This window comes from Pseudochaenichthys georgianus, chromosome 1 (genome assembly GCF_902827115.2).
Source record: "Pseudochaenichthys georgianus chromosome 1, fPseGeo1.2, whole genome shotgun sequence".
Classification (NCBI taxonomy): Eukaryota; Metazoa; Chordata; class Actinopteri; order Perciformes; family Channichthyidae; genus Pseudochaenichthys; species Pseudochaenichthys georgianus.
Window position 1 is genome coordinate 35,596,541 of NC_047503.1, and position 16,585 is coordinate 35,613,125.

At 40.7% G+C, this 16,585-nt stretch overlaps 1 protein-coding gene across 7 annotated transcripts in view; it reads right to left on the reverse strand.

Annotated features, from left to right (window-relative positions):
- The window catches only part of fat1a (FAT atypical cadherin 1a), a 65,719-nt gene that overhangs the window by 19,955 nt on the left and 29,179 nt on the right, over nt 1-16,585 (reverse strand). For 5 of the 7 annotated variants that reach the window (XR_004552318.2, XM_034085442.2, XM_034085434.2 and 2 more), the window contains exons 5-11: nt 15,201-15,530; nt 14,410-14,626; nt 13,484-13,552; nt 12,772-12,911; nt 5,661-5,936; nt 5,149-5,359; nt 496-4,557 (exon numbers count right to left, since the gene is read on the reverse strand). Coding sequence is in view for 6 of the 7 variants with exons in the window: in XM_034085442.2 (XP_033941333.1) it covers nt 496-4,557; nt 5,149-5,359; nt 5,661-5,936; nt 12,772-12,911; nt 13,484-13,552; nt 14,410-14,626; nt 15,201-15,530 (5,305 nt within the window). In the remaining variant the exon portion in view is untranslated. The remainder of the gene's footprint in view (nt 1-495; nt 4,558-5,148; nt 5,360-5,660; nt 5,937-12,771; nt 12,912-13,483; nt 13,553-14,409; nt 14,627-15,200; nt 15,531-16,585) is intronic. The other 2 variants (XM_034085458.2, XM_034085449.2) reach the window with 1 other exon arrangement.

Below are 16,585 nucleotides of genomic sequence, written 5' to 3' on the forward strand. Positions count from 1 at the left end.
TTAAAACTACATTCCACAAAAAATCTATAAATTATTACTGGAATCATCTTTGGAGTATATCATTAAAACAGTAAATCCTTATTTCTAAATCAAATCTGTTTTATAAACAAGCAAACAAAGAAAACTGTACACAAACGAATGCCTCACTGTGATTCCTCTTGATATACCCAGACTTGGCATAGTTATTCACATTTGCTAATTAGCACCCGAGGAAGAATTTTTCCCCATTCGATTTCAAAGCCTTATTTAGATAATTATACATTTCTGTATTATGATGACCCTTAATATTTGCCTTGAGCTTCGGCAGATTAAACGATAAATCAGACTCCTAACAGATAATAGTACAGTGTAATGTTTCAAAGATGAGATATTATCATCATATTAAGAGGCATAAATGGATAATCCACCCTTAGCTCTGTTAATGAAAACTGTTACACAAAGGAGTAGGGAGTAAACTCTGGGCTTACAAAAAAGCACAACTTAATAAACTCTCACCTGTAATGAAGTAGTTGACTTGTTTATTGATGTCCTCAGAATCATCGTCTGTGGTGCTGAGGATGGCGATCACTCCACTGGGAGGAGGGTCATCTTCACTGACTGTTCCTTTGTAGATCTCTGCTGTGAAGCGTGGTGGGTTGTCATTCACATCAGCAACTGTAACCTCCACTTTGGTGCCATTAAAGTGTTGGACTTTGTCGCCTTGGTCTGTGGCTAGGACGGCAATTATGTATTTGTTCATCTTTTCACGGTCTAGCTCTTTTAAGGTGGTTACCCATCCAGTTTCACTATTTACAGCAAACAGCTCGGAGATCTCCTGCGAGTTCTGCTTTGAGTCCAGGCTGTAGACAACATGGCCGTTGGTTCCAGAGTCTTGGTCAGTGGCTTTGACTTGGATCACTTGAGCTCCACTTGGAAGATTTTCCACAATGACAGCCTCGTAAGGATATGCCTCAAAGACAGGTGTGTTGTCATTAAGGTCTTTCACCTGGATGTTAACATTTACAGACGACACAATCTCATAGTTCTCATGCTGGGTTTGGGAAAGCAAAGTGAGTTGGTACCATTTGGTGGTCTCATGGTCTAGGCTTTTCTGAAGCTTCAAAGCCCCACTGTCTCTGTCTACAACAAATACCTCATCTTCATTGCTCTCGGGAGTGTTACCCTTCACAAGGCTGTAAATGACTGGTTGCTTACTTTCTGCCTGAATAACATCGATCTCTGTACCGATGGGAAGGTCTTCGGCAATTGTGTATCGGTATTGTGCTTCCGAAAATTTAGGAATTTGTGTCTCTGGTGCTACAATCCTGATGTAAACCTGTACAACAGATTCTTTGGATGGATTTCCAGTATCCTTTGCCCTCACAAAGAATGCATAGAGCTCATTTTCAAGTCCAATGAGACTCTCTTTGGTTATGATGACTCCAGAAGTTGGGTGAATTTCAAAGTTCTCCTCAACGTTTTCAACATCTGCTTCAATTGAATACTCAACGTCAGCATTGCTTCCCTCATCCATGTCTGAAGCAGCAATTTTAACCACAGAAGTTCCCCTTGGGGCATCTGATGCAATAGTGGCTTTGTAGTCAGCTGCCCTGAATTGTGGGGCATTGTCATTGACGTCTGTGAGAATGACATTGACTACAGAAAAGCTCACTTTCCCACCCCCATCCTTAGCTGTGAGAGAAATAGGAATAACCTTTTCGACGGTATTCTCACGATCAAGGCTCTCAAGAGTGAAAATCTCTCCGTTTTCATTGATAGAGAATTTGTCTTTTGCAAAGTCATTGACAATCTGGTATGTTATTTGCCCATATATGCCTTCGTCGTCATCTGTTGCCTTTGCTTCTGCTACCAAGGTACCAATAGGTGAGTTTTCAACAAGCTCTACCAAATAGTCCAGCTGAGAGAAAGTTGGGTTGCGAAGGTTGGCTCCAGTAACTGTTACTATGACCAGGGCTGAGTTTCTGAATACACCGTCTGATACTGATACATTGAGGTTGTAGAGAGGCTGCATATGTGGCCTACGGTGGTTGGAAATGAAAATGGCGCCAGTGTGTTTGTCGATGGAAAAGTTCTGATCATCATTTCCGGATAATATGGAGAACTCCAACTTATCTAAGTCGGAGCTATCAACATCCGATGCCTGGACTTGGGTGATAAAATGTCCACGTGGGGCCAATTCACTTATAGAAGTGTTATAAGTGTGCTGTGTAAATATTGGAGCATTGTCATTAAGGTCAGTAACATCTATTGTTACAATAACATCACCAGAAAGGGCTGGAACTCCGCCGTCCACAACGCGGACTTTCAACTTGTGCTGCTGAATCTCCTCATGATCGAGAACTTGAGCTGTGGAGATTATTCCTGTGTCACGGTCAATGATAAAGTAATCTGAACTCCTCCTCTTTTCTTCAACTAGTTGAAAGAATACTTCTTGGTTACTTCCAGTATCATAATCTTTGGCATCAACTTGCAATATAGATGTTCCAATGACAGAGGCCTCTGAAATATTGGCATAGTAAGACTTCAACAGGAACACAGGGGCATTGTCATTTACATCTTCCAGTATGATATCAACAAACACTTCAGAGTGTGCTCCAGTCAGAGAATCTGTAGCTCTAACATTTAACTTATAGGCGGGATGTGTTTCAAAGTCCAGTGGCTGAATCACATGAATTACACCTGTGTTGAAATCAATGGAGAACTGTTTGAAAGGATCCCCTTCAGAAATGGTGTACACAATACGAGGGCCTTCAGAATCATTGGCCTGTACGTGAAGCACAGGTGTGTGTAATTGAATGTTTTCAGGTATTTCAATACTGTAAAAAGGCTTCTCAAACACAGGCATTGCTTTGTTCACCACTGTTATTGGCACTTCTACTTCTGTTGAGAGTGGTACCTCTCCATTATCCTTTGCCGTAACAACAACGACAAAGTCTGTGTCGAGCAAATCCTTCTCAAATTTCTTTTTTAGGGAGATTTCCCCAGATGGGGTAATTTGAAAGTGCTCTTGGTGTTCCTTCAGGTAATAATGGATAACTGCATTCGGGCCCATGTCTTTGTCTACTGCTGTGACTTGTCGGATGACCTGGCCTTCCTCTGCGTCCATCTGGACCAGGGCGTGATAGGGTCGGTTCACAAACATAGGTTTGTTGTCATTTAAATCTTCCACTGTCACAGTTACTAGAACGTGAGCCCCATCTTCAGATGTGTCCTCTTTGGTGACCTCAACAACTATTTCAAATGTGTCCTGTGCCTCGCGATCAAATGGAATCCCAGTGGTTGAGAGTACCCCAGATGTGCGGCTGATTTCAAATCTGCTGTCAGGGTTCAAAATCTTGTAAAACAAGGGCTCGTTCAACTGATTCCCAACAACAGCGATGGCTGCTAGTGTTTTCTTCTGAGAAGAGTTTTCTTGGACGTAGGCTTTGAAGGACTCCCTTGTGAACTTCAGTTTACTCTCCTTGTTTTCCTTCACATTTATCTTAACTGTAGCAACAGCAGCAAATCTACCATCGGAAACCCTAACTTTTAATTCATATCTGCTCCTGAGTTGTGTCACATTCTGAATAGAAATGATGCCTGTGATTGGATCTATCTTAAATTTATCACCAATATTTCCCTCTGAGATGGAGAAAATAAGTTTAGAGTCTGAGTCTGTGGCGTTGACTTTAATGACTTCCACCCCTTTGTAGGTTGGCACTTTGACAGTTGTCTCGTACAGTCCTTGGCTGAAAACTGGTGGACAGTCATTTATATCAATTACTTCAATGGTTACGTTGGCTGCTGTCTCTGCAAACAGGCGTGGCATTCCGAGATCATGGACCTGGACTGTGAACTGGAAGACACTCCTCTGTTCATAATCCAAAGGTGTTGTGATTCGGACAGCTCCGGTGCTTGAGTCAATGGCAAAATAGTTATGTGCGAAAGGTTCGACAATTTGGTAGATGAGCATGGCATTCCGGTCGCAATCAGCATCAGAAGCCCTAATCACAAAAGGCGTGTTTTCATGAGTCAAGACAACACTGTTGATGGGGGCAGACTCGCTAATTAATCCTTTGAATTCCTTCTGGACAAAGATTGGAGCATTGTCATTTTCATCCTTGAGGTGAATCAGAAGAGTTGCGTTGCTGGAAAGTCCTGCCATGTTAGTACCCTGTATGATGAGCTTGTATTGGGAGGTGGTCTCATAATCTAAAGTTTTCTGGGTCACAATCACCCCTGAGTTAGGGTTTATATCAAATGCGTTGTTGATGTTGCCACCTTTTAGTTGATAGAAAACAGAGGACTGGCTGTCGGCTGTTACCAAGCTCACAAAACTTCCTGGATTGACTGATTCACTAACTTCTGCAGAAAACTCTTTTTCGGTGAATCTTGGGGCTGCATTATCAGAAACTGTTACTGCAATGTTAACAGTGGTGGTTGTTGACAGTGAAAGGTTTCCATTATCAGATGCCTTAACGGTGAGTTCAAACTGGTTATTGCTGTTGCGATCAAGCTCTTTGGACACCTTGATTGTCCCAAGAACAGGGTCGATGGCAAATGAGTTTGCAACATTTCCTGTAAGAAAGAGACAACAAAAGGAGAATATATAAGATGATGCGGCACTTGAAGTAATTTTTCTTTGGGCCTGGCATTTAATGCAACACATATATGGTAAATTATTTGTGTTGCATCAAAAAGATTACGTTGATAAGTATCTGAAGTGTCAGAAATGCTAACGTTCTTCCTAAGCCGTCAGTTTAACTCAAAACAAAGCAAGCTACAATTCTATTACATGAAGTCATCTAAGCTATGTCAAATTTGTGTATGTATTCATATAAAAAGCTATTTGCCACATGTTTCTTGTTCTCATACAACAGCGTATTGTAGGAGAAAACCATCGTGGGAAATTCAGAGGGGGGGGATCTACCAATCTCCCACGTATTTGGAGATCGTCCTGACAAAGGCTTCAATATTCTCCTACTCTTTGTAAAGTATTCCATTCATGATCAAGATCCAGTGGGCAGCATGACTCAAGATGACTCATACATTTTTGATGAGCTGATTTTATTTGCATTCATTTACAATGAAAGCTTTCTGCTATGAGAAGAAAAACACTAGGGAAATTGTGGCTTAACCAAGTGGCAGAGCAACTTTGTGTGTATTTACCTGATTCAATGCTGTAAACAATCTCTGCGTTATAGCCCTTGTCTTTGTCAAGAGCCGTGACCTGGAGCACAGCCGAACCTACGGCTGCAGATTCAAACACACGGCCAGTGTAAGGTGTGCCTATAAACCAGGGTGCATTGTCATTGGTGTCATCCACATAGACAATAACACGCACAAGGTTCCTCTTTACTGGGATGTCCTGGTCTCGAACCTAAATACAAGACATTTAGAAAGGGATAGAGAGTATATTAGGATGAGGGAGGAAGAAAAGAAAGAAAAAAAAGTGATGGAAAAGGATGCTAGAGCCCTCGAGGGATTCTTCAAAAGCACAATAATAAAAGAGCAAAACATTCATATTTTTTAAATAAGCATACAAATAAACAAGCTTATCTAGATTTCATGGATGTTTCTTTTTCAACAAAGCAAACAATTCAAACAACTCCATTAAACCATAAGTAGCAAAATAATGAATAATTTAACAAGATATTTATAACTTCGTACGAGGCTCATACCATGACGGTGAGAATGTGACGGTGCATTGTCTCATGATCCAGCTCCTCAGTGGTGAAGAGGGTGCCTGTTCCTGGGTCTAGTCGGAACTTCCTCAGGCTGAAGGGGTCGGTGCTGCTCAGGAGTGTGAAGGTTAGCTTGTTCTTCTCGTCTCTGTCCACAGCGCTGATCTGCAGGACCTCAGTCCCGGCTGGTTTGTCTTCAGGGACATTCACCTCATACACCTTCTCAGAGAACTGTGGTCGGTGGTTGTTGGTGTCAATGACACGGATCAGCACCTATAGGAGACACATACATTGTAGAGAATATAAATATAACATCTGACGCAGTTAGTTTTTAAATCATTTTAAATTGTGAAGCTATTATCCGCACAATTTCTACTTGTGTCTTTGAAGATGGAGTTTTTCAAAGAATAACTGGATCTTTGAATCAGTCAAAAGACAAATGCAAAGTTAAACTTTACTTTTGAACATTTTGTTTAGAATGTAGTTCTAAAGCACGGGCCCTCATCCTGGGTTAGGATGTTGTAAGGGTTAAGGTTACATTTGCAAAAACATAATTAACATACTCCAAAAATCTGATAATAACCAAAATACTAGTGTGAGCATTAAATTACCGTGCTGGTTTTTCACAGAATAAGGATTAACAAACAATAAATATTCAATAAACTCTAAATAGTCAGAAACAGGTTTCTGATTATCTGTATTGTATGTGTACACTACTCTATACCAACACACACATACACAATTCACAGATACTCCTTCTTCCCCTCCTTCAGTTATACGCAGCGTTTCTGTATATACAGACCAGATCGATGATGGCAAAAGCAATATTGTAACTGAATGGCCACTTGATGCTACCAACAGTGAAAACAAGAAATCAATGATGAAAACCCAGTGCATCCTAATGAACTGTGAGCTACAGAGCAGGTTTTAAAGTGAGACTACTTCAGTGAAAGCCCACACAGCTATGACTGTAAACTGTTGACGGATAGGAGTCATAATATGTCTAAAAAGTAATATACATTTTAGGATTGTTTTGGTGTTACTGATTTGCAGATTTAATATTATGCTTATGTTTTTGCAACTGTTCGGATTGAAATTCATAAACAAATCTATACACATATTCTTCTTGCTTTGGACAGCAAAAGTGCACTGGCTGTGTTTTTTGCCGCACTGAAAACAAAGAATCTAACATCCCCAAACTGTAAAATTCCACTGGGAGCATGTTTTATCAACACCAGCCACTCGTCTACTGGACTTCCGACAGAGGATTATGGAGCGCTGCTGGAATGCCATCTCTGCTTCCCAGACCAGAGAGGGCCTTCTACCGTTGCCAAACATGGGGAACAAAGGGATCAGCCCAGATTAGACACCTGCATACCAAACACCAGGGGGTGATGTCCCGTAAGGAAAGCGGAAAAGGCGAGCTGGTGCAGGAACAGTGAAGAGGAATCAGATCTGTGGTCAACACTGTTGTTTTCCGTCATAATACTGTATGTTGATCGCTATGAGCCTATATAAGAGACAAATATAGACCCAACCTGACAGCACTGATAACATTTACAATCTGCTGTGTGCTGGGATGTTGGCAATGCTGCTGAAGCTCACAGATGTCACCTTGCAGGGGAGCGCTGGGCTGCACGCTGTCTTTCGCTGCTGTGAACTGGCTGTTTTCCACGAGTCATGAGCAGCCCATGTCACACTGCTAATCAGGATGCGTAATGTAAAATAAAAAGATTTTCTAATAAGGAATTAACCCTGAAAAGGGGTATGAAATTGGGCCTCTAGTGTATGTTGCACCCACAGAGTGCTGACAAGCTATCTCATTCCAAGCATGTTCTCTCATGTCATGCCAGACATCATATAGTTCCAGATCTGCAATGTCTCACTTCCACCTTTACACACACAGGCTCATAAATGGTGCACTCCTAACATACATTCACACAAAGACGCTGTCCAATGTGTTTCAATCTGGCCAGTGTCAGATAACACGTTGTGAATAGTGAGGAAGGTGGCAAGAGCTGATAGTGCGTCAAGAAGCAGAAAGGAATGGAACCTGGTCAGTAGTATCCACATACATCCACAATGTACTATTTCAGATGGTTTAGAAAGCACACAAAAGGCTATTCAGTCTCCATTTGTACACAAACTCGCCTTCCCTTTCGCAAGGAGGCTCTACAACACTTCAAAGGAACTTTGCCCTCAAATATTACAAAGCAGCATGATACAGCCTGACTGCAGCAGAAATGCTGGTGAAGAGGAAAAGTCTGCAATCTTTGCATATGGCTTGTTCTGGGAGTGCTGGAGAGGAACAAGATTGAGACTGAGACTCAAACGTAACAGATGGAGATACTAAAGAAAAAAAGTGCTGTGAGGGTGAGATGGGAGTCTGAAAGAGAAGTGACAGTGAAAACCAGAGGAAAGCAAAAACGAATAAAAAAAAACATAGGAAGTAGGTGTATGAAAGACATACACCTAGAAAATGTGGCTTTAAATCAAATGCAACAAAGGTTCAGGGAGGAAAAGGTCCCTGATACAATAGTCAGCTTTGATACTGAGGGCAAGAAGTCTCATAAGTATGAGTGGATAAGGTGAACCTTTGAGTGAGACACAAAGAGAGTCTTTGTAATGTGGACGGAGATAACATGAGAAACAGGAGACCAGGAACAGATTGTGAGCAGAACAGCTTGAGGTACTTCGGCATGGCCATGGGAGGATGTCATATAGCTGGTGAAGGGGGAAGGGAGGCTGGGCTGCATGCCGAGCCTGCCTTGTTGGCGCAGCTCCTGGCTATGAGGTGCCCGAGCTAGAACGCAGCACCCCTTGTTGAAATCAGCTGATCCTTCACAGACGCCTTCATAGAACTACAATGTTCGAATGGAAAGCACATAACAGTACAGCACACTGTTTCCCATAGACCTCCCACACACTACGAGCTTCATAGTGATATCACCGCTGGAGTTCCATGCAGGTTAGGCTCAACACTATTTCAAATGTTCTGATTTATTTGACTCTTTGTCATTGTCATTTTAAAAGCTTTACAAAACAAAGGAGTGATTAAGAGATGACAAAAAAGCCTTCCGAATGACGAAACACCTTTTGTGTTTTGTGTATCCACAATAGGGCGCAGGGGGGCTTTCATTGGGCTCATTGTCGTCCAGTGCCATGCGTAGAAGAGGAAGCCCCCCTGCCAGGTAGCATGTTCTGGGCAAAGGCAGGGGACTGGCACCGAGCACTTTAACATGTTCCCAAAACAGGATTAACACAGCCCACTACCAACAGAGGTCCAGTGCTCGTTAGCTTTTTATTATACCCAAACAGAATAATCATCATCATGCCTGGCCAATGAATGTGGAGCTTTTTTAAAACCTCAAGAGGGAAAAAATCCTAAAGAAAGACAAAGAGAGCAAAAAGGAGAGAGAGAGAGAGAACAAAAAGGGGAAAGGGAAAAAAAAACATTCCAAGGAGAGAGAAAATAGGCCAGCCTGTCTGGCAGCACAGCCTCCACATGACTTTGATTTGAGGAACAGATAAGTCTAACTTCCCAGCTTTCACGAGGTGCGCTGCGTGTGTGTGATAGGGCAGATCTAATTTGCAGTGACATTCTGTATGACTTTAAAATGAAGAAAAATGCAGCGACCAAAGAAAGCCAGTTTATATTCAACAACAAACAACTATACTTTGCATATTAATTCCTAATGGAATGATCTATTTTTGGACTCAATAGAAAACATTTGCCTTTCATATATTGATCCATAGATGAATACATTTCATGATTAATACTTATTATGATCAATCAAAAAGTAACCATGATCGTTGTAAAACTTGCCTGCCTTGAAAGTAAATCTAACTTAAAAACTACATATTCCACTATTGGTTTCTCACTGTTAGGAAAAACAGTAACTTCCCAGCAAGAGGTACATTTTTCGGTTTCTGTTAAAAAAAATCCTGCTGACAGAGCAAATACTGTCAATGCTGAACAATGTTATCGGATAAACAAGTTAGTAGCCAAAACAGTCAGATGTATTTCCTGAAACAAGAGGCTGAATCCTTCGGGCTCTCCCACACATATGTGCAAGTCATCTGACAAGTACTGTATGTGATATATCAAATATGCAGGAAGTATGATCCTGCATTAAAGACACATGTGTATCTAATTCAGATTTCCAAAATAAAAGGAATGCAGACAGGATAGGGGTTTTACCAGCTAATGTGTCGAAATTACAACAAACAATACATTTCAGCTAAAAGGGATTTTTTACTAACCTACCATATTTGGGGATTTCTACAGTCTCTGATAATGCTGAATGCCTTTTCCAGTCACCTATTTGGCTCTCAGCATAACCCAGGCAACTGGCCCAAATCACATAACAAGTGTGGTTTATGGAGCATACAAATTCAGTAAATCCGCTCCCTCTATGGAAAACAGCTAACCCTTAGTGGTCAGCTGGGTCTACACTACTGTATTGTACACACTCATCTACTACTAGAGAACCTATCGGACAAACCTCTGAAATACATACAAAAATACGCACATTCGAAATATGCAAGCAAGTGCAAAACACAGCACCGTTCTTTGCAACTAGCATTCTTCAATATACTGTGCAAGAGCTTTTTGGACCTATTTCTTGTTTGCAAATGGTTCTTCAATTGAGCTGCGATGGTTTTTAAAGATAGAATTAATAAAGCTGATTATTTTGAGGTAGTCTGTAAAGTAAGATATGCTGTACATTTTGAAAATAGATTATGATCGTATGATTATGAAATTCAATTTAGGATAGGCTGCCAAAGTCACCAAGTTTTTTAATATGTTTCAACCATAAGACTTGTGCTCAAGCTTTGGTATCAATACACATCGAAATCCAGGTGAATAGCATTACCTTTGTATTGGATACTATTTCATTCACTTTGTGTGAACAAAACAAAACAGAAAAAGAGTGTGGTTTGAAATGTAACAAACCATAGTGCATTTTTATCTGAATACTGAATTAAATCATTTCCTGAGATGTGAAAGGGTTGCTTGTAAAGTCAGTCCCACAGAGAATCAAGCTCCACTGAGAATTAGACCTTCTGAATAGGTTAACCTTTGAATGTGTGTAATTTGACTTAAAATGTCACTGCATGCAGTATTGCTGAGAGGCTTTTAAATAAGTGTCTGTTGCCAGGGCTTTTAAGAAAGTGCTTTATGTGGTGACAAAATCACGGCTGATAAAACAGGTACTCTGAGGCTGTTTTTAAGGTTCTGCACTAAACTAAAATACGTGCCGCTTCCTCAGATGAGCTGCGAAATGCCAGTGAAGGCGGCGCTTCAACCAAGGCTCAGTGGAGCACAGCAGCCAGATGATGAAAGGCTTTATTCATACGGAGTGACAACAAATAGATTCTTTTCCAGCTACAGTTCTCTGAAGCCCCCTTTGAGGACAAAGGACAAAACATTTTGAATGCCACCATCCCATATGACCCAAACTACCATGTAAAAATCCTCAAAATCTCGTGGACAAGGCATGACGATCGGAACAAAAACCAGAGACAACTTGCATGCTTAAAAGCGTTTTATCATTGCAGCTCAGCTTCGGTATCAGCTGGGGAGCCAGATTTATGCAAGAAGGATTAAATTAGCATATTCATATATTAAAATACAAGTATGCAACTGCTTTGGAAGTTTTTGGGAAGTTTTAGTTTCATCTTCCATCAAAGCGGTTCACATAGTTCACAGAAAATAATAATTCAGCGAGAAAGCATCTTTTCTTTTGATTTTGCAATGTCTAGACTACAGCATGAGAGTGCTTGTATATGAATGGGTCTAATATATTTTGTTATTTAGAGTCCATTCGGAAAAGACCGTGGCAATCTGCTCCTCTCAGAGAAGGTTCACAGGTTCAGATAGACACAGCAGAGGGTGGAGTAGAGGGGGCTCAAGAATGTATACTTAAAAAAACCTCTGGCTAGACGGCACCATCATCACAGCAGCTCTGCGTCAGGAATGAGACAATGGAAGATTCCTGAAGTTCAATGCTCAACTGAGATGGTAGAAGAGGAGGAACAGTGACTACCCTACTACAAAACAAATAGTAAAATAGTGAAATAGACTCTTATTGCACTATTTCGCTTTTTTTTTTGTATTTACTTGCAATATTTGTTCTGTTTTATTGTGTTGCACTGTTGGTGGAGCCTGTGACCTAAGATTGTAATCGACATAACTACACTGTAGCTATGTACGTGTGACAAATAAAAAGCCTTGAACCTTGAACCATATCATGGTTTGTTTAACAGTCGAGTCTTCATGAGGAGAGGCTTGACTTAAGGACATCAACTTATTTGCTTTATTAGATACATAAGATGAGATATACAGTAACTACAGTATGATTCTGCAGCCAGGAGATGTGTGGGTTAGCTAAGCATGAAGACAAGATACAAGTTGAAACAGCTAGCCGGGCTATTTCAGAAGGTAAGATATCTGCCTACTTTAGCACCTAGAAGGTGTTGGGAGTCTTTTCAATGCTGTAAGGTTGCTATGGAACCAGCAAAGCACTCAGAGGCCAAATAATAGTCCTGCACATAACTTCAAAATGCTTCCTGTTGAAAGTCTTAATGCTAAGCTAAACATACCAGCTGTTGGTTGGCATCAACCAACTCTCAGCAAAATTCGATTAAACATTTTTCCAAAAATGTCAAAAAAAATGTAATCAAAAGTTGAGCTGAGAATGAAAACACAGCAGATAATCTAGTGGTACAAATAAATTCAACCGCACCCCACAGGGGGGGGGGGGGGGGAGGGGGCAGCATCAGACAAAATAAGAAGATTAAAAAAGCAAAGCCTTTCTGTATCTAAGCCAATATGTTTGTGTTATCCGTCCATTTTTTCAATAGGTCACATCATACAGTTAGAAGTCAGGTCATGTATGAAAGTAAATCTATAAACTGTCATTTCCTGGGATAGTTGAGAGCAATGAAAGCATCACAACATAAACATATCAGCACAAACAGGACAGTTTGGCCAATGTTTCACTCATTACTCGTCTCTTTCCTTTTGCTATTTGTCACAAGAGAAAAACAGAGCCATGACAACTGCCTCATCAGCTTCCAAACGTTTCATTAGGGTTTCAATTACCTGGGTGCTGACAGTTCGTGTCCCATCCGTGGCTTCCACTGTCAAGTTGTAATTTGATTTCGGCTCAGTGTCCAAGGGCCGTGCAACAATCAAGGTTCCACTGGCCTTGCCAACGTCAAAGCGGCTGTCATAATTACCACCTGTGGAATTATTATTTTCGTGCAAATAAAGAAAGAACAAAAGATTAGAGACAAATCCTCACTTAGTTGTGTGCTTTTAGCAAGGTTACCCAAACACGAAACGGGGGTGCTGAGATGTGCATACAAACATCAATTTGGAGCTGCGCTGATGTCTAAGATAATGAACAGATATAATTTACTAGTGGTACAAATGTGTTGTTTATCTCAAAATGATTCACATAATAGCTTGTTCATGCATTTAACATCAACACACGAATGATGGGCACACACATGGGATGAATGTATAATACACAATGTCCTTTTATCCAGTGGATGAACAGATGCTAAACTCTCAAGGTTCAACCACAACGGATGATATGAAATGGAGCTGTAATTCACACAATGTAAGGGGAAGAGGTGTTTCCTTTATCTCTTGAGACTCCTAATCAGGTCATGGGTTTAGCGGGAAAATGTGGCACAACATCAATCCAGAAGCACAACACAATTCAACCACAGCCAACATGAAGCACCAACACACAGTGTGGGATGATCTGTTAATACAGCACAGAGTGTTAGGAGATCCCAGCAGCTACCTTCTGCTGTACAGTTGTGATCACAAGCCATCTGTAGGATGTAAAACATCTCAGTATCCTCTATGCCGCCTTGCAAAAAAATCCAACCAAACAGAACATTCCAGAAAAAAGAGGAAAGCGGTAAGCAGAGCAAAGAAAGAGAGAAGAGAAGAAAAGAGACGTGTCAGTCAGACATTGATTAGAGGGAGGACAGGCTGGGAGGAAGGAAGAGGCAAGCATTTTTTGAAAGCAGTCAATTTTCAGTAAGTCTTCTCGTGCATAAAGTGCCTATCAAAGCTGCAGTTTAAAGGCAACGCACATTCAAGAGAGAAGAAATTCAGTTTTAACACTTCTAAACAGAGTTGCCAATTACAATTGTTAAGAAAAATGCTGCATTGGCTCACACAAGTCAGCGAGGACACATATCAATATGTTTTAGTTTGTGAGCTATTAACTCATGATTCAATTATGTTATATATTATAAGCTATACAAAAGCAACAAGCAGTACCACAGGAACAGTGACATGGAGAAAAACGGTTCAAAGTTTTGAAGATAGCTGACACATTCCAAATAATTACAACTGGTCATTATGTGCATGTTCAGGTTAACTAATAACCTAAACTAACTGCCATTGAACCTAGACTAGTTTAGCTTTTCCCCACATCATACCTGTATTTATCTACGTCATTTGATAGTATAGAGAACAACAAACCAAATAAAATAAAATACAAATTTGGCAAGCTCTCTAATTGTCGGTAGCTCTGTGACAATACTATATACTGATATTATAAAAAATAAACACTTCTTTGGACTGTTATATCTATGATAAAGACAACAAACATACCATCAATTTCCCAGACTTCCTACACACAAACACTATGTTAGTCATAAAAAGAGTTGTTCTACATTCTACATACGACAGAGGTGAATGTTAGGGAGGAATTACCTGTGATTTCGAACCACACCGAGACATCAGAGGACTCTGTGGCCACCACCCCCACCATGTGGGCCACGGGGTCGCTTTCCATTACGGAAAATGTGAAGGGGGACTCCTCGAAAACCAGGGGAGCTGCATCGGCAGGCAATTGTGGTTTAGGAATCCACTCGATATGCAGACGACAAGTGGACGATTTCTGAGGACGTCCATTGTCGACGGCTTTAATCTGAGGGAATGGCGGAGAATTGAAGATTTTATAGAGAGTAAAGAGTCATGCCCGTTTATGTCTCTGGTGGATCTAGATTCAAAATGTTTTACAAAGTGCATTGGACACCGTTAGTTCAATCACTGATTTGATGCACAAAAAGTGGCATATAATTAATATAAATGTTCTCCCCAGATTGGGTTTCATTCGTAAAAGCTTCTCTGTACTCTGAGCTGTCAGCACGGCGAGAGAACCGTGCCTTTTTGAATAACAAAACACCTTTTGTGTGTTAGTCTTTTGTGATTCAACCTTTTGTGTGGACTTAAATTACTGTAAACTAGGGTGAGCAGTGTCTTCTTGCAGCCGGATACACAATTATGCATGTGTTGGGACATCAAATCTAGGTCTATATCAGTATCAACTAGGCAGTTATCACAGTCTACTGTGATGCCTAAACTACGGGTTAATTCTGCTATTTAAGCTCTTGATGATGAAGGCAACACACAGTAATATGACCAGCGTAATAAAGCAAAGTACTTCAGGCTCATCATTCTTTCATCAGGCTAAAGACAGGGTGAAGCCATTAGAAACTCACTGTAAGAATGTCGTATTCTCCAGCAGAAGAGAACTTCTTGGAGGAAACCGTGCCGGTCTTGGGTTCGATGAAGAACTTTCCGCTTTCATCTCCCTCCTCGATGCTGTAAGAGATCTCGGAGTTCGGTCCCTCATCCCGGTCTGATGCTATGACCCGATACACCGGGTCTCTCTTCATGGCTCTCTCTTTCTCCGGCCTCTCTCGTTCCGGGAGCTTGATCTTATAGATCTTTTCCAAAAACATCGGCCTATTGTCATTCTCGTCCAGGACTCGGACGATGACGCGGACAGTGGTGGATCTGGCAGGAACGCCGTGGTCACCGACTGTGATCTGAGGAGAAAGGATAAAAACGTTAGAACAAGAAGTACGTACAAACAAAGAAGCAAATATTGAAGATACCATTACATGTCTTCTATGGCCCATTCCTCTTCTTAAGACAGATACAGTAAAGATTTGAACGCATTGAACATTATGTAAAACTACGGAAATCAAAACCGCCGTGTAAGAAAGTTATACTTCCAAAGCCTAACTTAAATCAAAGCACAGATGAAAAGGGGGAAGCAAGCTTTATTACTTTATTATGCCTTCATTCCACTTCTTCTCAGAAACTTAACTAGCAGCCAAACTTAAAGGTAACTGCTTCTAAGGTTTAATGGCAGGGGGTATTTTATATTACACATTATTTTTCGTTAAAACTAAATGTTTTGTCAAATCCCCCGTAGAAAGAACTGAAACTACAAATCTCTCAGTCTTGTAAGTCATAATCTCTAGCAGGACAATAAAAGACCAAATTCTATGATATGTACTTTCATCCCAGAGAGAATGCAGCAAAAACGTTTGGTTTCTAGGTTTTGTGATTATTTTTATTTAGTTAAATGTGACTTTATTTCAAACACATAGGCTGAGTGTCAATTCCTATGCACATGGTGATGCAATTTACAGATCACTTAGGAAAAGAAATAAAGTGTCTTGTTCTTTGAAAAATAATAGTAGACCCACTGTTGCCCCTGGAGAGTCACTAGCAAGGGCTTGGGTATTAAGTAAACATGGTTTATGTTTGTGTTAGGGTGAACTAAAAACATTTCCCTAACTGAAATAAAGTTTATGTCAGCCTGTGATCATGATAACAGTGGCTTGTATGGCTGCAACACGAACAACCCACCAGAGCTAATTATTTTGAATTAGCTGCACCTCTTCACTCTGATAGCAGCAGCTGCACCGACTCTGCTCTGTGTCAAACTGGAAAACAACGATTTTACACTGCTAATAAACATTAAGACTGATTGCTAAAGGCCGGGGGCTTTTTTAAACCCCAGAAGAACTCAGTATAAAAGACTGTGTCACGAAACTGAATAATTAAAGAGGCGATAATTTAAGTAATGACA